Source organism: Strongylocentrotus purpuratus, unplaced genomic scaffold (assembly GCF_000002235.5).
Source record: "Strongylocentrotus purpuratus isolate Spur 01 unplaced genomic scaffold, Spur_5.0 spur5_scaffold_21, whole genome shotgun sequence".
Lineage (NCBI taxonomy): Eukaryota > Metazoa > Echinodermata > Echinoidea > Camarodonta > Strongylocentrotidae > Strongylocentrotus > Strongylocentrotus purpuratus.
In genome coordinates this window covers 13,487,042-13,513,613 of record NW_022145607.1, presented here as the reverse complement: position 1 = coordinate 13,513,613, position 26,572 = coordinate 13,487,042, and the positions used below count along the sequence as shown (strand labels likewise).

The window sequence follows — 26,572 nt, the reverse complement described above, 5'->3', positions numbered from 1 at the left end:
TGACATATCAAAGCTTACATCTAAATGTATTCAACAAAGACCCTAATTCAACCGATTCACTGAACATCAATTCTTGCGTTACGAAATTCTCAAAAACACCATTATTACAAATTATACGAATTATTCAGTTGCTGACTACAGAAAATAAATTTTGAGAAGAAAAAATGTAATCATGCACAAAATGGTATTGCGTTCACAAAGTCTTGATTAGGCAACTAGAACAATAATTTTGGACTGCCGCTACTCAAAATTATCTGATTCGAGAGGGGTCACCGAAGACCCAATCAGGTTGTATAGTCTCGCGTGACCTCAGAAAATTTGCATACAATTGCAAGGAAGAACAGCGGAAAACCAATTGAATCCCGGGCTTTACGTCACGTGAACACACCATTGTTTATCTGTGATGACATCGTTGCTGACATCAGGGCCGGAGGCGGCCATATATATATTATTTTTTAATGCAACAGAATACGAAAAAACCATTTTCTTTGGATTGTTCACCTTCATGATAGGTACCCTGCATCAACGAGGCCATTGGCGTTTGGTATCCCAAGCGTTAAGACAATAAAAAAGAAGTTAAATATTTTAATATAACTTTATTTTCATATATATTTAAATTAGGTTCCAGTTTGAATGAAATAAAACCGTGTTGTTTGTTAACACTAGTAGTGTAATTTATTCACATAATGTCATATTAACTTGGCTTAATTTCTTTGAAGCATCTTTGTGTATGATTAAACTTCCTTCATTTTTTCACTTTAAAAAATCTGCCTTCTGTTCGATATCTGCAAAGGAGCAAAACAGACGACGTGATCACGATCACCATTATAACTAGCATATTTGACGGAGGGGCAAGAGGATATTGGCTCCTTCTGAAATTTCTGACATAGAACAGAATTATACCTCTAAAGTGTCTAGATTAGCAGGTTAGGAAACTGTTTGTAAGTTAATTAAGGCAAGAACGCGCGAAATAGTGACCCATTCTCAAATTTAAAACCCTACAACCCTTATTGTTCGATATCCACTTTAACGGTGATCATTACGACACCATCGTCTTGATCATTCTCTGTAACACGTTGTGGTCTATTAAACCCTGAATTATATTTGAAGTTGTGTTATTTTTATATTGTCTTTAAAAAGAGCAATATGGGAAGACAACCGGAACCATATACCCCACACGATGACGAATCTGGCTATGAATATGTTGGAAAGAGGGTAAGTGTCATTTATTGGAACAACAGACTGTTAATGTTTAGTTGTATTTATATGCCCATACTGTCATGTTTTTGTCATTAAATAAAAACGGGTAAAAGAAAAATAGAAAAAAAACAACAACTAATAAATAATGAATATCATATTAACAATACTTTTGCATCAAAATCACATTCATTTTTTTAAAATTTGATCTGAGCCAGTGCAAATCTGCGTAACAGTGTGACTCCTTAAAGGTTTAAGCTGTTGCAGCTTATTTCCAAATGAATTAAGAGTATTCACTTACATTCGCATACCTTAAGCACGAAGAAAATTTAGGAATGTTTAAATTGCATTGTCTTGTCTTTTGTCTTACAGTTAACGCTTCAACCATGTTTGTAATAACATAATAATCTGAAATACTTGCAAAGAACCAGTATTTTAACAATATGTAAAGTTATAATATAGCAGCCTGTCTCTATACACTGTAAAAATGAATCCTTTTGATGTTTTTTTTATTGATAAGGCTACTGCATTAATTAAAGTTTATCTACATGATGTTATACTGGTCAGAAACAGTTTCATTATTGGAATTCTAATTGTATACTACGTTTTATTACTGGTGTTATAAACTTCAATTGTAAACTCTCACTTTACTATCAACCACATTTTCTTCTTCTTTCATTTTTCACTATTCTCCCTTTGTATTATCCTCCTTCTTCTTTTTCTTCTTTCTCTTTTCTTTTTCTGTTTATTCTTTGACAATATCAATTGAATTATTGAATGTATAAATTTCATGTTTGCCTATTTTACATTGTACTATTTGCATGTATTTTATAAGTTGCAGTTTTATTTGTAAATTCAGGATGTGTCACTTTTAGCTGTGAATTTGTCAATTACAATTACAAATCATCATGTGGATATGAAGGAAAACAAAAGGGTGAACTACAGAAAAATGAGGCATAAATTATTATTGAAAAATAATGAATGAAAATCTCTCGAAGCTGCTGATGAACCCTTTTGAGGAAACCATCCCCATGTCATGTTTAATATTTTGTTGTCCTTCAGGAGATGCTGTGGGCACTAGAATTCATTTACAGCTCTATAAAGGATGGATCTGTCACGACAAGTGACTACCACTTCAAGTTCACCACTGCAAAGTATAATAAGCAGGTAACTGTTATCATTTTATTCAGTTCACCACTGCAAAGTATAATAAGCAGGTAACTGTTTTCATTTTATTCAAAGTTCCAATAATTAAGTGCTTTTCCCCCTTCTAATTGACAGGAGTAGTAATGCTTGTTTTTGGTATTTAATGCAATCATGGGCTTATACAGTACTTTTGTTTAATACAATCGATTGGTATTTGATATTTATTTCTGACATTGATGAAATTGATATGACCGCATGAGGGGAGAGAGTTTTTTTTTCTTCACAAAAAACATTTAAATAACTTATACTACATGTATGTTTTAACATCATTTTCATAGATATGAACAATTTTCATGCATTAACTAAGGTAAGATATTTTTCTCACACCCAATGCTTAATACACACGCCAGCCACCGAACTAATACAAGTAGTTGTATTGCAGGCCTGTTATCCTGGTCAGGTTTAACCCATCCGATAAACAAATTTCTTCCTCAATTTTGTATGATTAGAATTCCTGTTTGATTGCTTTGGACATTTTTAAAACAATTTTTATGTCATTATTCTTTACTTTTGATAGGCTGGAAGCTGTAATAGACGTTCCAGGAGGAGTCCATCGTACGTAAATCCCGCATTTTCTAATCAGTCATTTTTAAAAACTTTGTTTCAGTCATCGTTAAAGGAGGGTGGCGGCTGATACTAGCCCCTTATAATTCTCGTTAAGCATACATCCTTGTTTGTTGTTTAATAGGAAACTTGTTCCTTTCGGATTCTTACTGCAAAATTGATATTTTTATTCCAAAAATGTCGCCTTGGTAAATCTAGTTGTTATTATTAAACAGTAAAGTTTCTCTATTTAGGCTTACTTTTTTAAACACAGTGTTTTAACATTCAATTAAACAAAACACGATGCTTGTTTCTTTGTTTTATCAAACAGATGCTCGTCGCGGTGAAAAAAGCGTTTGAAGATGTAGAGAACGGATCCCTGAAAGAAGGAGGCTACTATTTCGAGCTCTCTACTCCTCACTTTCAATTCACGGTAAGTTTTTTTTTAATTTGACCGAACTACTGTCGTGATCATCTTAGGCATTGAATGTGACAGTTTTTGAAAGTTCTTTTGAAGAAAAATCTAAAGAGAATACATTACATGTTGTACAATTTGCCTTGTTGTTACCTACAATCAATTTGTACATATAAAGTTCATGACAAATATTTAATATTTTACTCTTTTTTTAATGCGTGAACTTTCACGACAAGTGAATATCATAAGTTGTTTTAAGAGAAGAGGTTGATTAAAGTATAATATAAAGTCACAATGCGGGGAAGACTATATTGATATATCTATCTTCACGAACTTGTATTTCATAGTCGGGATGCTACCCTCGACAGGAGAAAGAAGGAGGTAAATGTGTGGACGATAAACAAGAGCCTATACTACTTTGCAGTCCCGATGTAAGATTTTTTTGGTACTTGTTTTACCCAACTGTATTGCTCTTTTGCTTCATCATTTTGTATCAGAAAAACTACAAAAACATATCAAAAAGGCACCGGTCAGAGTTTTAAAAAATATGCCTATTATGACTATAATTTTAATTATAATTATAAGAATAATGTAGGTATTCCCAAATCATCTGTTTAATCATAAGTACCCGTTCAAGTACATGCTCAGTGCTATATGCACAAACAGACCAAAGTCAAATACATGTGTATTCCCGTTTCGACAACTGATGAGAAGAAAAAGAAAACTATCCTAAAATACCTTTTCAAACCTTTCATTGAGTTAGTTTGGTTGAAGTATAAGTTTATTACAATCGATTTACATTACCGTTACCCACTTTTGTGTACCTTTGCATTCCCCAATAATCCGTTTAAACTATGTATTCTGTCCTTCTACTGTACAAAACACAATGTCAGGTCACAAAAGGAATGCATTGATATTATCTAAAAGTACCTGGTTACATTATTTAAACTGAACCACAAAACCTTTCATTTACTACTTATCTACTATTGACAGTACTATCAACAGTTATCAATATTGAGCTTTAAACTATTTACTTTGTGTCCATTGATTATTCTAAGCACATAGTAACCCCTCTCCCATCTATTCTTTCACACAGGACAAATCCCTTGTTGCGGGTTTGCTTTACATGATACACGTTGTAGTTGTACTAGAAACTGTAAGGACGTTATTGTTAGCATCACCAGTCGGAGCAAACCATATCACCGGAGGGGGACAGCACTTGACACTTACAGCAGGAGAAAACGGGATCATTCCGTTTGCCTGCCGGAACGAACAGCAGTTTGCAACCAAGTACTACACTGTCAAGTTCGAGGAGAAAGACCGCCCATTTTACATAAATGGAATTTTCGACCCAGAAGGACTGATGTCGCCCGATCAGGCCGAAAGATTTAGTGTTCAGTATTTTGATCAGGGTAGTGCCATGTCCGTCGAAATCAACATTGCCTCTGTGTCCGTCGAAGATCAGGGGACATACATTGTTGTCCTCATTATCCAAGGGGAGACAAACGAGAATCATTCAATGAAAAAACATGTCCTTATATTTATCCTTCCCAGTCCAGCAGTTTGCTTTTTATTCAATTCAATTCAATTCAAAATGGTTTATTTCAAATAAAACTTTCATCGCGGCGTTTAGCCGAATTACAAAAGTTTACAAACAAAATTAATATCACAATGTAATATATAACATAGCATAACATGATATATTGAATTTGTAAAATAAAACAGTATAAATACGAAAAATATAGCTTATTGCAACATATGGGAACATAATTTAGTAAAAAATCTGAATTAAATAGCATTAAATAGCACTGAAATCATGTGAAAAAAGGACTAAAGTAAGCAATAAGCGGTAAACGGAACAAGTGCAGGTGGTGGAAAAAACGAGAGTACAACTGAAAGGTAAGGAGTAACGTTTGCAAATACACTGTAACTGAGAGTGGGAGAGATTTACAGAGGGAGAGTGTTAAAAGGCTGAGAGGGGGAAAGATATAGGAGGTAGGAGTAGAAAGTGACAATGGAAAATTCATATAAGAGGATACGGAAAAGAAAGGAAAAGAAGAAGAAGACGATGATGATGAAGAAGAAGAAGAAGAAGAAGAAGAAGAAAAAGGAGAAGAAATGGAAGGAGGGGAAAAAAAAGAAGTAGAGAAAGGGGAGATAAAGATAAAAGACTTAAAAGAGCAAGAGAACAAAACAAAGTGGAAATATACAACCATGCCTAAAGTAGACAAGAGATGGTGGTGATGAGGGGTGATAAACTATTGTCACATGACATATTCAGTTAAATTCAATTAAGTTCAATTCACTATGGTAAAAACTAAACTAAAATGGAGTAAAAAAAATACTTTAAAAATCATGAAACAAATACAATACTTAATTGGTAAGAGTGTAAACACAGGCAGAGGCAAGGCAATCAAATCAAAAAAAGAATGAAGAAGACGAATGAGAAGGGAAAGAAGAAAGAAATTTAAAAAAAAAAAAGGAAAAGAAGAAAATAAGTCAAGAAATAAAGAAAAGAAGAAATAAAAGGAGAAAAAAAGGGGAAAAAAGAAGAGGAAAAAGCGGCGTGTCAAAGAACAACAAAGCAAAACAAAACAAAAGGGTGATGAAATTGCTGAGCCTGAAGGGTACAAGAAAAGGAGGAACGTTCATCGTTTACTTTGGTTAAGTACACGGATGAGGTACGGAATTGGACTATTTTGCATTCGTTTAGTTTTACATCTAAGTTCAGGAATTTGGGGTTTACGTCTTAGTGTTCTAGTATTATTTTCCGGAGGGAAATACTGTTTGAATTGATCAGTGTAGAGTAGGGTCTTTTTGAAGGACGACAAGAACAAACTCTTTCTTCTATCAGAGAGAGATTCGATTTTCAATTCATCTAGGACAGTGTCATAAGTTGAGTAACGGGCACCGATAATGACTCTTAAAACTCTCTTTTGGACTCTTTCTAACCTGGTGATTTGGTTTTTGGTGAGGCCTCCATTCCATACAGGGGCTGCATATTCAATGACAGGTCTGATGTAGCACATGTATATGGTCAACAAGTCATCATAGGGTAGACCATGACGTTTCAATAGTCTAAGCATATGAATTTTACTGTTTGCTCTCTTTATGATATTATTTATGTTTTGATCCCATTTTAAGTCATTCTGAATCACAGTAGCCAGTTCATGATTTCCGGTAGAAACTGCAGGATCGATTTGGGGAACCCGTAGGAAACAAACATTCATTTGAGCACATTTTGGGGGGTTCAACTTCATATGATTATGATCACACCAGGTTAGAAGATAGTCTATAGACTTTTGTAATTCAGATGGTTGGTTACAGTTCCTACATTCAACAATTGACAGGTCATCCACATATTTGAAGGTAGTTGAGTTCTGGAAAGATGGATTAACGTCATTTACCATTGCTAGAAATATTATTGGACCTAATTTAGTTCCCTGAGGAACACCTGCATGTAATGAAACCCAATCAGAACATGTTGAATGGTATCGTACACACTGCTGACGGGAACATAAGAAATCAGCAATCCATGGAATAATGGCAGACCTGGTGCCAAGGTCGATAAGCTTTCTAATGGCTATCGTGTGGTCAACCCTATCAAAGGCTTTGGTAAAATCAGTAACAATTACCGAAGATGTAGCTTTTGGTTTATCCGCATTTTGGAATAAGAGATGTAGCATGTTTATCAAGTAATGGTTTGTTGAGAGGAACTTTCTATTACCAAATTGATTAGGGTCTATTTTGGATCTTATATCTTGTAGAATCCACTTTGCCATGAAACCTTCAGCAATTTTGGCGAAATGGCTGGTAAGAGAAATCGGGCGAAGTCTGTCAATCGTAGGGGGGTTAGTCTTCGGGATCGGAATAACGATGGCTCGTTTCCAGTCCTTTGGAACCTTGCTTTGGCTGAAAGAGGTATTAATGATGTCTGCAAGTGGGGTCGCAAGTTCTACACAAAATTCCCTGATGATCCTAGCTGATATATTATCTGGACCGCCAGCCGTTGCCTGTTGCACTCTTGACAGTTCTTTGTCAACCTCCCAAGATGAAACAGTCGGACATGGACTCCTAGAAGGTAAGTATGATGGAAGATCAGTTGGGCTGAATTGGTGGATATCAGATGCAACGGAAGCAAAGAAATTGTTGATTGCAGAAGCTATTGCAAACTCATCGTTTGATGGTATGTCAGGAACGTAAATGGGGCTCGGGTCCTTTACGTTACCAGTGATCACTCGGATTTGTCTAAACCAAGCTGAAGGGTTGCTTTTCTTTAAGCGTTGAACACGTGATGCATAATATTCCTTTTTTGCGTTTTCTATGCTTACTTTCAAAGTTTTCTTTAATCTCTTCCAAGCTATCACGTCATTTCGGTGGAAGGCTCTTTGTCGCTCATTGATGAGTTGTTTTATTCTTGTAGTCATCCACTGTTTGTCACCATTATGAAGTTTAACCCTACGAACCGGAAAGAAGTTATTTATTGCTGATTGAAGAGTTTGGAGAAATAAATCATACTTTTCATTAATATCTACTATGTTCACAACTTCAGACCAATCAACACTGTTCAGCCACCTGCCGAAGGATCGTTTAGCGCTATCGGGCATTGGACGAGTTGTACGGTAACGGCTAGCATTGGTGGGGACTATGTGATCTCGCGGGAGCCATAGTACTGAGTTATGGTCAGATTGTCCTACGGGGGAGCAAATAAGCACATCTTTATATCTGTCACCTATATTGCATATAATCTTATCTAAGATTCTAGCTCCTCTTGTCGGTTGACTTACAACTTGTTCAAAACGGGGATCAGCAGTTAGAGGGGAAATATCCATTTGGTTGAAGTCACCTGTTACGATGATTGCAGCTTCCGGATGGCGGGTGATGAGGTCGTCAATGGTTGCAAGGAGGTGTTCAACCAGTTGTACTTCGACCGTGTTGTCAGGTTGGGAGAAATAGACCGCAGCACAAAATATACAGGATACAGATCGGGGCAGCCGATTAGGGCGCAATTTGGCCCAAACAACTTCTAAATTGTCTGGCACCTCGATGTTGTTGGGTGTGGTTGCGTTTAAATGGTGTTTGGTGTACAGGGCTACGCCTCCTCCACTCCGATGCTCCCTTGACTTGACAAAGATGGAATAACCTGGAATGGAGATCAACTCAAGTGGCAGATCATGTTTGTACCAGGTTTCAGTAATAGCACACACATCAACATCATTATCTTGTATGATCGCAGTAAGTTCATCAAATTTATTGCAGGCAGATCTTGCGTTGCAAAGGAAAATCGATGGAAGTTCTGAACTAGATCTGTCATGACTGTTATCAACCCTTTGTATTGGGACTCTTATAAGGTTGGATAGATTACATGATCTTAGTTTTATAGTTTTCTTTGGAAAATGGTTCACGATTGTTTGTATCGGGAGGCGATGTTAAGCTTTTCGTCGACCCGATCTAGTACCCCTGTGTATAGGCTTATATGGTTTTCGCTCGATCTTTAATTCTTTGATCGTGTCCCATGTGGTATCGTCAATATTGACTCTGCTTCTGCTACAGGTGGCACCAATATCATACAAATCATTGACGCTATATCGGTAGTTGGTTGGAGATAATTGACTAAAACTATGTTGATCCGCTGAAACGGTAGAGGGTCCTGGATTGACTTCTATATCTCCACTACATATTATCGAGAGTTGAAATGTGACATATGAATTAGCGTAGTAGGGAATACGGGCTCCGTGGTACCCTCTGTGTAAACTACTTTGACACCGTACAGGTTCAAAGCGATGAGCATATTCAGTTACAGGCGCTTGCCTGGGGCAAGTACTTAAGAGAAGGATTAGTAGTACGCTTAACTTGTGTATCTCCATCGGAGCGTATTGGCCAGTGCCCCTTGCTTTTGAATGATGTTACCCTTCTATTGTCTGAGGGGGACACATCTATTGTTCTCTTGTCCCCTTCTCAACATACACGGCAAAGTCACTACACGAACATGGCTTCAGTACATACCCAGTACAGCATAAATCAAGAAGTGTTTTCCAGGAAATATCACAACAGGAAGCGTAAAATTCAATTCCAAACTTGTCCTGGTGCTTCCCAGATATACACTTTATCTAGTAGTTAACAGTAAAAACACGACTTTTGACGAAACAATGATCACAAAGTTGAAAATCCGGGAGCTGAAACTAGAGCTGACTGCCTGTTAGGCGCATGCTCAATCCATTTGATATGGGTGTTATATTGATATTATCATTTTTTGTGAGTTAATGAAAAACTGAGTGTCAAATTTGAAAGAACATAATATTTAAATGACAAAATCATCTTTGGTTGATCAAAATCGGTTCAGAGATGGCTGAAATATAACGAATTCTAATACTTGTGTACCACCACAAATATTAAATATTTTGAAAAAAATTGAAAAAACTGTTGAAAAAAACGAAATAACGCCTTGTACGTAGTATTTCAGCCAATGCACATGTTTTTTTTTTTTTTTTTTTTTTTTTTTTTTTTTGGGGGGGGGGGGGGGCATTTGCGGTCTGAAAACAGAACTCAACTATCCCTTTAAGCGACTGTAAACTTTTACCAGTTTTTAGACATCCTTTTGGGGTATAAGGAAAAAAAAGGGAGGACAGGGCCCATTTTCCCTTTAAGATGTTTGTATACACAATGTTATGCGATTATCTTGTCTATAAAACGAAGGTGAGGACATGAACATAAATCAACTGCAGTAGAATGGTACAAGAACTGTACTAGATATTGCATTGATATGAATATTTATTTTACATGTTAATAATTGTGCATATATGAGACAACGTCTTGGATCGAAAAATGTATAAAATGTATAAATTAGTGATTACTGTGTCGATAGCAATAAAGATTTTCATTCATAAATATGATGTATGGAAACATGTAATTGGATCAATACATTAACTTAGTAAACTTGTACCTCAAACATGAAGAAACGTGTTAAGAAAATCCATTTTTGGGAGTGACCATTACACCGACCACTGCATACATGAACTGTGATGTCATAACTACGGAAGAGAACAAAAAAGTACGTGTTTAATGTAGCATATAGCGAACACATAAAGCTTCAACCCCCCCCCCCCGGAAAACAGAGATAACTGTACTTGACGCTTACCTTTCTACGCGTACGCCAACGTCGATGTTATTACTACATTGTATTGCAAATAGTTAAGTACCCCAATTAATTAAAGGAATGACACGAATCTTTACTTGATGTCCCATTTGGGGGAATATTATTAATTTACATTATTTCAATTTTTAATTAAAGATTTCGCCACATTGAAATTATCAATAAAATACAAAAATTACAAAAATGTTGGGGTGTCTGTGATTTAGGCTAGCCATATTTAAGTCGGGCCATATATATTTTGCTTCATATTTCTTTAGCGTAAGCAATTATTCCTAAATGAAACGATATTTTGAAAGGTCTATCTAAATTAATAAAGGCCAGCTATTTTAGTACTTTTTAAAATTAATAGTTAGTGTAAATGAAATGGTTAAGGCGTGTTTAACAACAATATCTATTTCTTCAAATATTTTGTTAAATTGTGTATATACGTGTATTTGTTTGCCTCGTATAAATTCACTACTTTTACTTTACGCATATATATTATTAGTAATACTATTCTCTATGCCTACATTTTAAGATAAACTGTAGGTATCGCTGCTCGATATATCCTTACCTGTTATAATTTAAAAACAAAGGCTTTACATGTATTGAAATACTTAATGTTGTAATGCTTTATATTTCTATTTTATCTATCATATTATATCATGTCTTTGTTTGAAGGTTTTATATCTGGAAACATTTATGAACGTATTTTATATCGATTACAAATTATAATCATTGTACCATAAATTACATTTGAATCAATGTTTATTCATAGAAAACATAATCAATTGATTCCTTACTTGCTGCCTAAAAGATATCAGCTAGATCCGCTTAAATGTAAAAAGTCATAAGCATCTTTGTAATAAGAAAAGACATGATATGAATGGTTAATGGAATAACTTAAATAAAGATTTATCACGACTTTATGACCTGTCTATGCACTATGTTTTATTGCAGCAAAGTGAAAGGTCATGGTCATTTTGAAAGGTTTGAGTAGAAAAAGTTTATCCTTTTCATCCATATCAATTTATTTATTTAAACATCATTAATAGTCTGGATGAATATTATCCTTTCCTTTTAACTTTGTTATGATTACAGTTCTTCAAAAGCTACAGCATGCATAGCAAAACGAGAGACAATAGGATGTTCGCGAAAAGTGGAAGCAAGAAAATGTAAACTATGACCTCATCTGGGAAATGTACTTAACATGAAATAAATAAATAACCAATATTCAACTTCATGAAGAAAAACGTTAATAGATAACTGTGATTAAGATACCACTGCCCCCTACCCGACTAAGATGAACACATTTGGCATCTTGCCAGGTTTGATATATTAAACTCGTTTGGAGTTTGAACGATGATTATTTGTACACCTCAATATTCGATGACCTAGAGGTTCAAAATTCGCCATTGTTCAGGTAAATGTAAATATCAACCACGTGATCTTTTAACAGATCAAGATTTGTAACTATTCGATTAAAAAGAGAACAGTTATAGATTTAAAAAAGAGGAGAAATAAAACAAGTTGACAGAGGGTAGACAGAGAAGGAGATTAAGAAAGAGAGATGGAATGAACAAGAATAAGATGATGATGATGGAGATAGTGATGATGATGATAATGGTGTGACGATGATGAAGTAAAAAAGACTTTGGGCGAGAGATAGGAGCATTAAAGAAAAAGGAAACGGGGACGCAAATCACCCATTGAGAGAGAAGAGAGGGAGAGAGAGAGAGAGAGGAAGTGGTGGTGCAAGAGTTAGACAAGAGCTAGGTGTATTGAAGAAAAGCGAAACGAATCATCACTTTGTCAATATGAACAGCAGGAGACAAAAGAAAAAATAAAAGGAAAATAGGTAAAGAGAGTGTAAGTGTGTGGGCGTGTGTGTGTGTGGGCGTGTGTGTGCGTGTGTGTGTGTTTGTGTGAGGGTGTGTGTGTGTTTGTGTGTGTGTGTGTGTGTGTGTGTGTCTAGGGGTCTGGGCGTGAGGGTTTGCGTGCATGTGTGTGGGTGGGGATAGAAAGAGATCTTGTAATATATAGTAGGTAAAGGAAGCACACAAATATGGGAGAATTAATGCCCTCTATAAAGTGTTGGCAAAATTTCACTTAAATTTGTTAAACATGTGAAAGAGGATGTCATTTAACAAACATTCCTGCAAGGATTTTCAAAATACATACATTTTAAGGCCAATATTTGATGAAAGTATACAAAACTTTATGTTTTTGTTGTACGCAGAAATCCAAGATACTTGTATTTTGTCATCAATATTCGTCTTCAAACATATTTGTTAAAAAATTATTGTAGATACGTATGTTAAAAGACATCCTCTTTCACATCATCATATAATTCAAGTAAAAGTTTTGAAGGGATTTAAGGTATTTGAGCGTAATCGAACTTGTCGACATGATTATCTGTTTGGGTCTGAAGAAAAAAAAGATCTTTTGAAAATTAAAAGTAAAATTTCGAAGTGAGCTTTATGGACATGAATATAATGCAAAGTACTCCTAAGAAGTAATGTTACCTCTATGTCACCTTTAATAGGCATGATATCATAGGGTCGGCACACACTTAATACGGTCCCACGTAACTTTGATTTTGGACTGTGAACCTTGGTGGACTGGATTCAAACGAGACGACCTTCTCATACGTTCTTTCTTTCCCATGAGTACATTCTGCAGGAAGGGACATCGCTTCCATGTGAATGGTAAGAATTATGATCTAATGTTGATATATTTTTGTAAAAAAATATGTTTATGTTGTCGTGCCATGTGCTATGAATGTTAAACTCATTAATATGTTCTCAGGAACTTCGCAGATGTTCCTATAAAATGTGTCTAAAGTCACGTCCAAGTGCGGGGCGTGAAATTTGGTGCGGGAAATATTTTAGACGTGGCTATGCTGTCAGATTCCTACAAACGCCAGTATCATTGGACAATCATTGAGGTCTTTTTAAAACGTTTGAATCTAAACCTCAATGTTTCCGTTTATAGTAGGGCGATACAGCAATTTCGTCTGTCATTCTTAATGCAGAAGAGTATAAATTCACTCTTTAGGAATCGTAGTTACTAGAGATCTCTTCCTTTGGAGTTAAATCCAATCCAAATTAGACTCTAAAGTAGACGTTGAACAATGTCTTTTGAGAGTAGTTTCGACTTTTTCGTTAACACGGTTGATGCATGAATGTCAATTTATATGAAATTGATCGAAAGAGTGGATTTCCATTCCTGTTCATAGAGAGTAATGCTAATTGTCAGTACTATCGTCCGATAGGTCGTTCTAAACACAGTTCCGTTTTCTATCATACATAGATGTGTTATTTAAGTTTGACACTATTTATTAATGATTTACTCGTTTAAAAGTATAAGCCACATAAATTTATGACTTAACAACCAGGAACTAGAGACATAAAAAGAAAATTCGTAGATATTCCACGATTTGTGCCAAAACATAGAGGATTCAATGAGTTCATTGTACATATTAAAGTCTCGCACCGACTCTTGGATAAACAAAATATTAAATTTAAATTGGCCTGGAGACTACAAATGCTAAATATATATCTTGGCTTCTTAATGGTGAATTTAGTCATCCATGTAGAAATCTGAAATTGAAGGTCAGATATTTAACATTAATAAAACATTTAGCTACTTTATTTGGTTCTTTGTTTTTTGGTATGTTTTTGTTTGGTTAAAAAATTATTTTACTTTTAATCATTGGAAAAAACTAAAAATCAATATCATGCAGAATGACCTGGCTACTGAATTTATTAACAAAACAATATTGAGGTTTTAGAAAGTGAGTAAAATGGTCTTTTATTTGTGTATACAGTTTAGGAAACATCTGAATTATTCCCCAATTACCCATCTTTTGTATAATTTGCAGTTGCAAAAGCTATTCTGAATTTGAATTTCATTTCTTAAAAAGGGTTGTTTGCTTTTGTAGCCATTTTGTGTATCTACACATTTGGTGTAACTATTGTTTTTCAATAATTATATGTACCCTTCCACAGGCTTCCTTTATATAAGCAATAAAGAACTATATAAAAGATAGTAATGTCGAGTATTTTTCGTCATAAACATATCATCTGGGCCGTACAGCAGCACATACATGTATATTATCAATATAATTATACCAAAATACAATATGTATTCCAAATGTATTCCAAAAATACTCAAACACATTTGGTATTAAGAAACAATGTTTTCAGGATTTGTTTAAATAAAATTTGTTCCTGCAATATATTGTTCCATATCATAAAACGATTTGATGGCTTTATTTCTCCAAAAGTGATATCTGTTTTTTTTAATTAAGCAGAAAAATGAATTTATTTATACAAGCGTTGTTTTGATGCCAATAAAAACCTAAAAAATAATTTTGCATTGTAAGTTTGACCCTTTTATTAGTGAAAACGAAGCATACATAGCTCAAGTCGGACCATATTACATTAGTGTAATTTTAGAAAGACAGGTAATTTCCCAGTAGCATATAGGGGACGTGCAAATTGTTTAGTGATATTTAATGAGTAAAATAAGATTGTTTATGTCAAAAACATATAAATATAACTATGCGGGGAGCTTGAAACATTCATTATTTTCAAATATAGAACATTGTATTAATAGAATACAATATAAAAAGAAAAAAGACAATGGATATAATAGAAATAGAATAAAATGTGGCAAACTAAAAATGAACATCTTAATTAAATTTACTGAAAAAGCACGGTACTGCGTATTTGTACCAGTAGCCATTTCTTTGCTCATTCCGCACCTCTTTTTATCAAGCTCAAAACCTTGAATATATTTGATTTATACCAGTACCCTACATCAGTGCTACGGTTCCTTTATTTTCATAATCTTCTTCCAAATACTATTTCGAACATGTACCCTACGAATCTCAGTATTCATAATCATAACACAATAAATCGAACCAATTTTCATCGTTGGAAAATTGTGTTTATGTATGAAGCCAAATCTCATCGGTTGAATCTCCCGGTGATTTGGAATTCATTACCAAAATATATTCCCCTTTGCAATAACCAAAGACTATTGAAAAAATGTCTTAACATTTATTATTTGTCCAAATACTGACATAAAACATAACCATATTTTAGACTTTGCTGTTCCTCTGGCTTTTTTTTTTGGTTGTTGTTTTTTTTTTTTATCCACGGTTTGTTTTTTAATTTGTTTACACGTCTTTCAGTAACAGAATAAGTTGAAAAACCAAATAATAATTTATACTTTTAGCGAACTTATTTTACGAGGCCCTTTGGCCTTATGGTTCCCCTTTTCTCATTTTCGTCTAGTAACTGTTAACTTGTATGATTGCATGTAATTTTTTATGTAATGTATATTGTTGTAATGATCTATTTTTTATATGAAGATGGTAATGAATGAACAAATGAAAATGAAATGGAAAGAATTATAATATAAGAAATATGGTATGAAAGATAATTGTTCCGAAATCCAGACTATCATCTTAAGAAAAACCGTGGCTGCTTCGAAAACGTAGAACAATATCGAACTTTCCATCAGAGAATTAACCTGTTTTGTAACTTTTTAAAGATCCCTTTAGCTCGCGTCTGTACTAGTTTGGACATGAGGGATTAGACCACCCAGCGAGGTCACTGACAGGTGGCTATGTAGTCAACTCAGCTCTCAATTAACATAAGAAAAGAGGATCATGGGGGACCAACAGACCCCGATTAGGCATTGTTTTCTATATAGAGGGAGCAAGTAACTTTAGGAAGTACAGTAGGCTTTTAAAGATTAGCCTTCGCTCAGTAATACATTCAGATAATATGATTAACCCATTTTATGAGTCTAATGTTTCTCTTTTCTGTAATCTTTTGAGCGCTATCATTGTACTTTTAGTTTTGAGCGATCCTAAATAATCGATATTATGATATTTATGCATATTACTATACTTATTATCATTATTATGAATAGGATCATTATTATTATGATTATTATTATTATTGCCATTATCATTATAATTAAAATCATCGTTATTATCACTTTTAGAATGATTGATCTGCACAGTATAATAAGGCAGTAATTCCCCTCTTATATTCTGCTTGCGTCATGTTTGCTTCTATCTATTCATGATAATAAACGAAAGACAAATATTGAATCTAATCTCAAGTGTCATAAAGACCAGACTCGTGTCATGTGATGTGCACAGTATTGCGCAATGCCTGAATGAAAACTCCCTTTGAAAGGTGAAAGGTGAAGGTGAAGGTAAACAACAACCATGACGATATATGACTGGGCGTAAATGGGAAGGAGTTTTAAAGGTTATGAAGTTTGTTTGCAATATTTGTTTGAGTGTTTTAAAGATAAAGTTGAGTTCTGGTCATGCGATTGCATTGTGAAAGAAACGATGTGGAATCGATTAGAAAATGTTTATCATGTAGCATTATAAGTATTTATGTGTACTGCAAGGTTCTGGAATCATCACACCGATAGGAACTTTGGCCCACTGCAGTCTCGGTAGAAGTAACAGGCACTGTACATGTGGCATACAAATGGGGTCCTCTTTTTTGAGCTGTTTCATGGAGGGGCGGCGATTTCTTTTCATGACCGAGTTGGGGGGGGGGGGGGACGAAATGCGAGGAAAAATCGGTATTCCGTTGGTATCACGGTGATACCAACGGAATACAGATTTTCTGCTATATTTGCTTGTACATTTTGAAGATTAGTATGCGAGCGAGCGTAGCGACCGAGCGAGATGATTTTTGCATTTTTTATTAGTCTAAACGCTGCACTCTTGAGCCTAAAAGTGTGTTGCAGTCTTTAGTCAGTATTTACTATACATTTTTGTTTGCTATTTTTCAAATTTTCCGAATAAGGGGGGGGGGGGGACGATCCTTTAAAAAAATGAGGAGACGTATCCCCCCGACCCCCCCCCCCACCCCCTCCTGGTTACATGTAATTTTAAGAATATTAAGGCATTTGAAGAGCCATGCTTTTCAGGGAACATTTTTTCCACACCCGCACAATATCAATGAAAATGCTCACAAATTATTGTTCACCTCTGCTCAGAACTCAACCTTCTCTTAAAGCTTATCTAGCTTTTTTCTCCGTTTTTAGGATAAAAAATGGTGTCGTTTTTTATTTCGGCCGTGTTGATGTAACTCGATTCTACCCTTATAAATGCACTATCATCATAATTAACCAAGATCATGTAGATACGCCTATAGAGAACAATTCGATTCTTAGTCTGTTATACATTCATGATCAAACAAAAGTTAGAAATTATGTTACTTTTATATCACATTCATGGAAAGTAACAAAACGAAATTAATTTTTTTTGAGTTAAAGGTGAATTGAAATATTATTTATGTTGACGGAAAAGTTGCAGTGGCCTAGCTAACTGAGGCTCCTTCCACACCCTCCCCCAATCGGCATAATAGCAGTTCCCGAGAGAGAGAGAGAGAGAGAGAGAGAGAGAGAGAGAGAGAGAGTGCCCCACTCCTCATTGGGAATGAAAGGGAAAGGACAGGTTAAAGGTAATACAAAGTTTTGGGAAATATTGAAAATTGGCTGGATAGTGATTCTTCACAATTTTGATATATTTGGATGCCCCTGTGGATGTATTATAAGCACTAGAAAATTTAACCCCTAAAACACACTTCTGCTTTCGAGAGAAATGGAATATAAAAAATTACCGGTGCTCCCAGTAAATTTTGATAAATATCAAATAGCGCCTTCGGCTATACAATGGTAGCTGCGATCATGAAAATTCCAGAATATGTAGTTGTGATACATAATTTTCAGAAGGGAATAGCCTATCAGTCTATTTTAGTCAAGAAACATTGTTTCATAGCTTAATTAATATCTTGACTCTAAGAGGGAGCTATACAACATAAAGAGTTTATTATTTACAATTTCATAACTTTAGACTCGATTTCAACCGCGACAACGATCACTAAATATTGTAGGATCCCATATGCTTCCAAAATGTTATTTTGAACCAAATTCATTACCCCCATACCAAAACTTTGTATTACCTTTAAGAAGGTAAAAAAAGGGGAAGCTTGGTAATTAACATAACATATTCTGAGTTGGAATGTTCTACTCCTGATGCATTATCCCCCCCCCCACACACACACACACACACATGGCCACTGGCTATGTTCATGCATTTTCTAACATGATTGCATCATTATTATTTTTGACATATTTCCAGGCTAGGGTAGACTTCTTCTTGCCAATCCCTGGTGCAAAAAAGCAGAGGCATTGAAAGAACATTTTGCAAAGGAACGAGTGTTGTAAGGCCCAGATTTACTAAAACATTTGTTTGATCAGAAAAGGTCCCCAGATTTGCGGATTCACCGAATGAGGTAACGAAAACTTTAAAAATGGAAACTGCTATGATTTGTTGTGCCGACATTATGTTCTGAGATGAAGGGAAGTGGCTTATCCCCACCCCACCCCATTCCTAGTGACATCCTCCATGCAACATAATATAACGTCAAACATAATAACTAAGATTTATTATTTATATTAATTGCTTGCGTGTTTCGAGTGTTTGCTTTCTGACTGTGTGGGCAACCTTTGTCACCAAGGATAATCTTTCAGTGCATTTTTATGAACCATGAATATGTGTTTACGAAACGAGGCAAAATAATGATGTTGTGATTTCAAGAGATTTGTTTTCATGAAAAAGCAAGTCATTATATGATTATCTGTGTTAGAATTATCCTTACTGATTGATTTTACGTTATTTCAACATGCCTGATAATATCAGCGTTAATGATTCTACACTTTTAAGGTTTGAAGATTGGAATAATAATAATATTGTCTGGGCTAATCCTTATCCTTCAAAATTAATTAAATTACACCGTCTTAAAAAAAAGGCATTACGCATTGCTCAAATCCAGATTATCTGGCCCCATCACAACCAATTTTTTTTACAAATTTAAAACGTTAAACGTTTTTATATTAATAGATTAAAAATGGGTATACTTTAATATGCATCGTTACTCTTTAGATACATTACCGGAATACTTAATGAATATGTTTTCTTTAAATGTCCATGTCCACAATTATTTATACTAGACACAACCAGTTATTCCATCAATCGAAGGTCACATCTCACTCTCTTTTTAAGTCTATTCGGTTCGTTAGTCCCACTATATGGAATACATTATCCCCCTTAATAATCAATTTGGAAATTCTTTTAAAAATAAGTACAGGCGCTATTTACTGTCCCAGTATGTTTAAGTTAAATATAATTTAGTACGTAACCGTCAGCTACCTGAAATTTATATAATGTTTTTCATTCTTTGTAATGGGTGTATCAACTTGTCAAGCCACATAGGCTTTTACTAATACACCCTATTTATTTTTCCAACTATTTGTATTTAAATGTTATTACTTTGTTTCACATATATAAGTCGATTTTATATGTACATTGTAAATGTTTATAACCTGTTTTTTGTGGGTTTTTTTTACTAAATTTGAAATAAAATGTATCAATCAATCAAAAACAATAACGCAATAGGTGAAAAAAAATCTCATTTCTAGTACTGTTTTAGTTATGCTAGGCTTTAATAATGAATTCATAATTCATTTCAATACTGATAAAAATTATTTTTCATTTCAATATTGGAATGTTTAAATATATTTCTGTGGAAGATTTTGTACCAATTGTTGATATACTATACATTACATTGTAGTTATAACTTTCATGGCTAACTTCGTAAAATAAAATGTCTATTTTTTTTTGTCTTCATTTTCTCACCTTGCAGGTGCCAAGATGCTTTTGAGTTATTAATCTATGGGATATATAGGCATTTCCTGTTTGAACAGATTTGCTGACACGCAGCCCAATCAAATGCAGAACATATTGGAACAGGATCATAGAGTTTAACTGAAAGGCTTTTGCGACTGATATTCAAAATGGCCACGAATAATAAGGAGACTCGCATTAAAGTGCGCGGCAAATTTCAGTTAAGACATGACCTATCCAAAATGAGGTTTGAAGTAGAAAGAATTAAAACGTTTAAAACCTGGCGGAAAAAATGTCCAGTAACACCAGGCTCACTTGCAGAGGCAGGATTCCGCTACGTCGGGATATTTGACAGAGTGGAATGCTTTTCGTGCGGAGGCCAAATTGAGGGGTGGAAAGAAGGGGACATTGTAGCGGAAGTACATAAAACAATGTATCCGCATTGTGATATGGTGAAGAACCAGGAGAAGAAAAATTTCACGATTGAAAGGTGGAATGAAATGAAGGAAAGCCTAAAGACTGATACCTCGCGGACTGAGGCGGACGGACAAGCCGTCTTATGCATCAGTAAAACCCATGATCTGATGACCTCTAAAGACTATGTAGATGCCTATTGTGGAACATCTTTTACTGGGAAGTTGACAAGTGCCCATGCTCCACTATTTGATGATGAATTAAGACGGGAAGACACGTTCCGCGATTGGCCAGACGAATGCAAACTGTCTCATTCTGAAACAAAATGGCTGGCTAACGCTGGATTTTCGTTCACAGGTAAGACGTATATAACAATTTATTGTTTTAAATGAATGAAATTAGTTTGATGAACACTTTTATATTTTAAAAATACAAATATTCATGATAATATTCTGCAGATCTAATATTCTTGTAAACTAATCATCTGGAAGCGGTTAAATGCATTGATAACATGGAACGTCGGCGTTAGGCCTATTAAAGGAGCGACTAAAATATCACTCCAAAAATTAAGCATAAATGTAAAAGGGTTACACTATCTTGATTGGGGAAATGGTGGTTTGCATTTAACTTTTTTGCACATTGGGCAGCTACGGTACAACTACACAGAGAGTGAATTGTGAAACTTGCAAGATAGCCTTGTTCATGCAGGTGAGCAATGTTTTATGCATATCTGACAAAGGCATTTGACGGTAAGTCCCCCCCCCCCCCCTCCCATCTTACTATCTCCCATTCCCCTCTTCTCCGTCTCTGACTCCTCCGTGCTAACACACATTCTCACCATTCCTCCACCTTATAGGTCCTGGTGACAGGGCCAGATGTTTCTACTGTAATGGTGGCATTGAGAACTGGGAAGAGGATGACGAGCCCTGGAGCGAGCATGCCAGGAACTTTCCTAAGTGCGAGTGGCTGATAGAAATGAAAGGGAAAGCTTTCGTTGATGAAGTACAGGTGAGAATGAAGATCATGGTTATGTTATCATACAGCGATAGAACGTAAATCAGCTAAGGGTTTTGATATTCGCTTTTACTTCCCTCAAATAGTTTTAGTCGAGGAATAATAATAATAATAATAATAATTACAGTGCTTATATAGCGCCTAACACTTACTTTGTCAGAAGTCTCTAAGCGCTCTACAATAATGCATCGACATCATGTACCATTAGTCTCATGCAACTTATCTTATTTTATTTTAAGGATTTCTTTAAGAAAGCAAAAGCGAGTGAGGAGGCAGAGAAGAGAGAATCTAAACAGAGCCCAGCTGTTTCTACCCAGTCCTCACCAGCAGATCATCAGAAGACACCAGCTTCAGAAGCAGGCGAGTCAGAGAAGGATACCAAAGGTGAGTATTCTGAAGCCTGAATCAGAGCGTCTTCAAAGAAATGGTTGTGACAAACGTGGGCATACACTCTCAGATTAATTTATTTGGAGTTTTAACAATATCTTCCTCTATTATGAAATCTCTGAGATAGGGAACTAATTTTAGGCTTCATTGGATTTGAGCTCTAAAACAAGCTCATCATTCCGTAATGTCCTTAGCGTAACTAGGGACTTTGAGATTTGCACAACGAGAATGTGGACTGCTACATGTGGCATCTTTTTAAGGCGATGCGACGTCATTTATAGACACGGTCGGGCACTGCCAGTGCCTTAAAAGGACGTCACATTGCCTTAAAAGGATGTCGCACGTAGCAGTTCACTATGTCGACATGCGAATATAAAAGTCCCTATTCTCTACTCGTCACACACGCACAACTTATTTTAACGTAATCGTCAGTGGGGTGACAAAACCCTCGTATCTCAATTTTTTGAGATTTTGATTTTTTTTCTTCATAATTGTGTACCTAATGGCCTACGACACCACCTGATAAATCCATGGCACGCCTCCTTCTCGGTTTTTTCACAAATTCCACACAAACACCCTTAAACTAAACCTCGTAACTTTAACCCCCTTTGAAGCTGCACTGACAAAACCATGTAACATAAGATACGTAATTCCTTTTCCTCGTAACTCACACACGGCCTAACAGTACCGAAGTTAGTGTATACAAATCGTAACTTATTCAACCAAATCCTCGTAACTCATTCAGAATTGAAAGTAAGAACTCGTATCTCAATTTGAATAAAAACTAAAAACTCTCAATGTAGACAAACGCAAAAAAACCTCGTGACTCACTTTCAAATATAAAAACAATTATTTTAATGTATTTCAACAATGACATTAAAAATTATATAAATATTCCCGTTTTAAAAAGAAAGGACGGTGTCACAGCACTAAATTTGTTAAGACAGGAAAGTTTTTTCGCTCTCCTGAAAATTCATGATTTTTGAGATACGAGGTTTTGTCACCACACCAATTATGCATCTCTCATCGTATTTTCATAGAAATAAATTTAAGTTATGCAGATGGTGTCCCTCACCATAACTCTACAGCCATCATGAAGAACATAGAGATTTCCTTGCCATACTTCACCAATATAAATTATATTTTGTACACAGTTTCTGCTAAGAAATTGGTCGAGATAATGGACAGCCCGACTGTCAAAATGATCCTGAAGAGTAAATTCGACGCGGCGCTAGTGTGTCGTATCATCGAGGAACAATTACATGAAACGGACCTAAACTTCTCGACTTCGGACAACTTCATCAAAATTTTAGAGGCGGCGGAACAGAAGAACACAGCCAATGATAAATCATTGCAATCTTCAGCAAGCACCATTGATACACAGGTTCGGAATGTAAATAAAATCGTTTCGTAAGCACTAAATCTCTTTTAATTCAGTATGAGAACAGCCCCTGGAAAATCAATGTGGTAAGGCTACAATGTTGCATTTTGCTATGGTGATTGGTTGATTGTAAAGATTTGAGGCATACTATGGGATTGGGGGCAGAGCTGATTCAATTAAACCATACCATAATTGGTGAAGTGATATTGATGGGGGAAATTATAAGCTGCATTACTGAAATATCACCAAGTGAATCGTGAAGCTATATATGGTGACCATTGATCACATGCGGCGTAAATACAAACCATAATAGTAAAAATATAAAATGCCACTCCTGATGAACTTCATAAATTGAATAGATGTAACCTTTGCAGCAAATATGAATATAGAGATCGAAAATCCAACAATACTATATCAAAACACCACCCCCAATGATAATTTCTCAAAGAACGAATTCTAATATATTTCAAGATTTGTATCTTTGGAAAATTATATGAATAAAGAGATGAAAAATGCGATAATACATACTTAAGCATCACTTATAAAGACAATTCCTCCAAGAACCGTATTTTCCATTACTTCACAGATAAGAAAAACAAGACGAAATAAATACAGGTTTTTATTCTTCAAAATAACTAAGCTACAGTCTAACATTTGTTCATATTTTGAAGTCATCTTGAACTATCCAGTAAATTTGTATTCCTATCTTGGTTTGTATTTTTTTCACTACCTATATAGACGCAAAGGTTTGCTAATCTTGAGATAAACAGTGACTCAAGACAAGAAGAATCACCAAAGTCTGGTCAAAAGAGCTTCGCCACTGCAAAATCTTAGAAACACAAATGTAAGTATTAGCTATTAGGTAAATGGGGAGGGAAGGGGAGATGAATTGAGGGGTAGAGAGCAAAAGAGGAAGGTGGAAAGGAGAGAGAGAGAGAGAGATAGAAGTTTGGGAGCTTCTGCTTAAAATGGACAATTCCAGTCTATAGGATGCATGATATAATTTGGTGGACAAAACAGAAATCATTCGCAAATGTGTTTGCGTTAAAGGGAAGATCTGTGAAGCTTTACATTTTAGTTTCTTTAAGAAATTACATATTGAAATCACAACGAGAAACGATATTGTGAGCAAACAAAACAATATCGCCCTGTTCACTTTCCGACACTGTCTTTTTGTATAGATCTTTAGCCCTCCTGTTTCTTTAAAAGTAGGAAAACTAAAATCCTCTTAGTCTTATACGAGCCAGAAAGGCGTTAACTGATATTATAGTCTATAAAAGTAAATTCCATTGGTGTAGCAATGAATAATGGTAATCGTAGAGACTAGGTTAACATCAAGCATCTTTTATATCGAAATCACAGAATTCTCATCGACTACATCAAGTACTAGATACCTGATGGATGTCGGTCCAAAGAAGGTCATGTGTAAGGTCTGTAATAAGCAGGATGTAGCGACCATATTGCGTCCCTGCAACCATGAAGTGGCTTGCCTTCAATGCGCCCGTGTTGCTACTACATGCCTACAGTGTGCCACACCAAAAACGGACTATCGACGTATATCCATCATGCTGTAATTGCAGCTATCAATATGAACTGAATTTCAAAATCAATGCCGAAAATGTTCACTATACGCCTGATAGGATTATTGTTTCATAGTCAACTTACAATCGTTTGATATTAAACATTAACGTAAATATACATTTTCATTGCATGGCAGTTTGTAGATAATTAAAGAAGTATTTAGATATACAAATATGTAAAAACTAAAACTTAATATAGACTACAGTAGGTCCTCTTAAATTATTCAAAGTCATCAAAACTATTAAAGATATCACGCCCACTGAACTTGGCCAAGTTGAACATTACTAAATTACATTTGTTATCTCGAATTTTTTATTTATAAGTCGGATTTAACTCGCTCGATATTAAACGTAAATGTATAAATATATATTTTCATTGCACGGCAGTTACTAGAGAAATAAAGAGTTATTGAAGTACTCAAAAGCTTAAAAGTATGTTAAAAATGATGTAAAACTATAATTATGTAGAGTAAAGTGTTCTAAAGTTCTTTAATTTCATTAATACTATGATTGGAGATATCACGTCTAATAAACTTGACCCAGATGTTAAGTCAATGTTAATTGAACAGTGGATAAACAGTCGTAAATTTATCATTATATTTATTTTTATTTGAAAGTCCAACATTTCAGTCGCATACTATTGAAACATTCTCATGTATATATTTTGTTTTTCTTCATTACATCCATTTACTAGATAAATCAAAAGGTATTACAGTACAATTATGTAACAAATCTAAACTCTGCGTAGACTGCAGTGCTCTAAAGTTCTTCAAAGTCATTAATGCTATTGTATATATCACGTCTACTGAACTAGAACCAGTTCTTAAGTCAATAGTGAATGGCCATTTGTCTTTTTAAAATCTTTTTTCCATGCAAGTAGGACAGGTTGATGAAAAATATACCCCCTGAAGTGTACCATTATTTTCATGCTATATTCGAGATAATTCAACTAGAATTGTAAGTGTACAAATGTAATGATTCTATATTGAAGTGAAGTTTGATTTCTTTCATCTAACATTGAAATATATTTAGTTTCGATTTAAAAAAAAAAAATGAATTCGACATCATAATTAACTCTGTCAATTGTCATTCGAGGTGACTTTATTCAAGGTTTAAAAAGTAAAATGTTGATTTGCCGGTCTCCTTCCATGTGAAGTAAAAATATAAAATGCCACGCCTGATGAACTTCATAAATTGAAGAAGAAAAAAATCATTGAATTATTTACCATAGATGCTTTGCGTACAAGCGCTGTAAAGTATAGTCATATTTAATAGTAACTGCGCTATATACTGGACATATTATTTAGTAAATGCGGTGTGAAAGAACACATTATGTTTCTCTTTCACGGTGAAGGGAATAAACTCACCGTAAATTAGGTTCCCACTTCAGTTATTCTATTTACTTAGGCAATCTCTATGAGACCAAAGGTTTATTGTATTTGTTTAATATTAAACAGTCAAGTGAGGGGGTCATAGGTTAAGTTGGTCTTTGCCAAGTTTATCACGCACTTTATATTACACGGCAATATCTTCAGTTACCTATAAAAGATAGCGTCAGATTACCAAATGT

At 35.0% G+C, this 26,572-nt stretch overlaps 1 protein-coding gene across 2 annotated transcripts; it reads left to right on the top strand.

Moving 5' to 3' along the window:
* Positions 1–13,123: 13,123 nt before the first annotated feature.
* Positions 13,124–26,201, top strand: LOC100888947 (baculoviral IAP repeat-containing protein 2). Of its 2 annotated transcripts, none has more exons than XM_011679076.2 (7): positions 13,124–13,201; positions 20,246–20,997; positions 21,497–21,648; positions 21,906–22,038; positions 23,196–23,425; positions 24,161–24,266; positions 24,785–26,201. In XM_011679076.2, exons 2-6 carry the CDS (start codon positions 20,397–20,399, stop codon positions 24,254–24,256), a joined length of 1,212 nt encoding a protein of 403 aa, XP_011677378.1. In that variant the 5' UTR covers positions 13,124–13,201; positions 20,246–20,396; the 3' UTR covers positions 24,257–24,266; positions 24,785–26,201. The 2 variants fall into 2 exon arrangements, with proteins under 2 accessions (XP_011677378.1, XP_003726896.1); XM_003726848.3 differs by having other exon boundaries at positions 21,894–22,038.
* Positions 26,202–26,572: the final 371 nt, after the last annotated feature.

What these genes read in the sequence shown, in the direction of transcription:
- LOC100888947 (XM_003726848.3), top strand. Translation starts at nt 20,397, where the DNA reads ATGGCCACGAATAATAAGGAGACTCGCATTAAAGTGCGCGGCAAATTT. An exon ending in CTTTCGTTGATGAAGTACAG is followed by an intron (nt 21,649 to 21,893) that starts GTGAGAATGAAG and finishes TTTTATTTTAAG; the next exon opens with GATTTCTTTAAGAAAGCAAA. An exon ending in GTCAGAGAAGGATACCAAAG is followed by an intron (nt 22,039 to 23,195) that starts GTGAGTATTCTG and finishes TTTTGTACACAG; the next exon opens with TTTCTGCTAAGAAATTGGTC.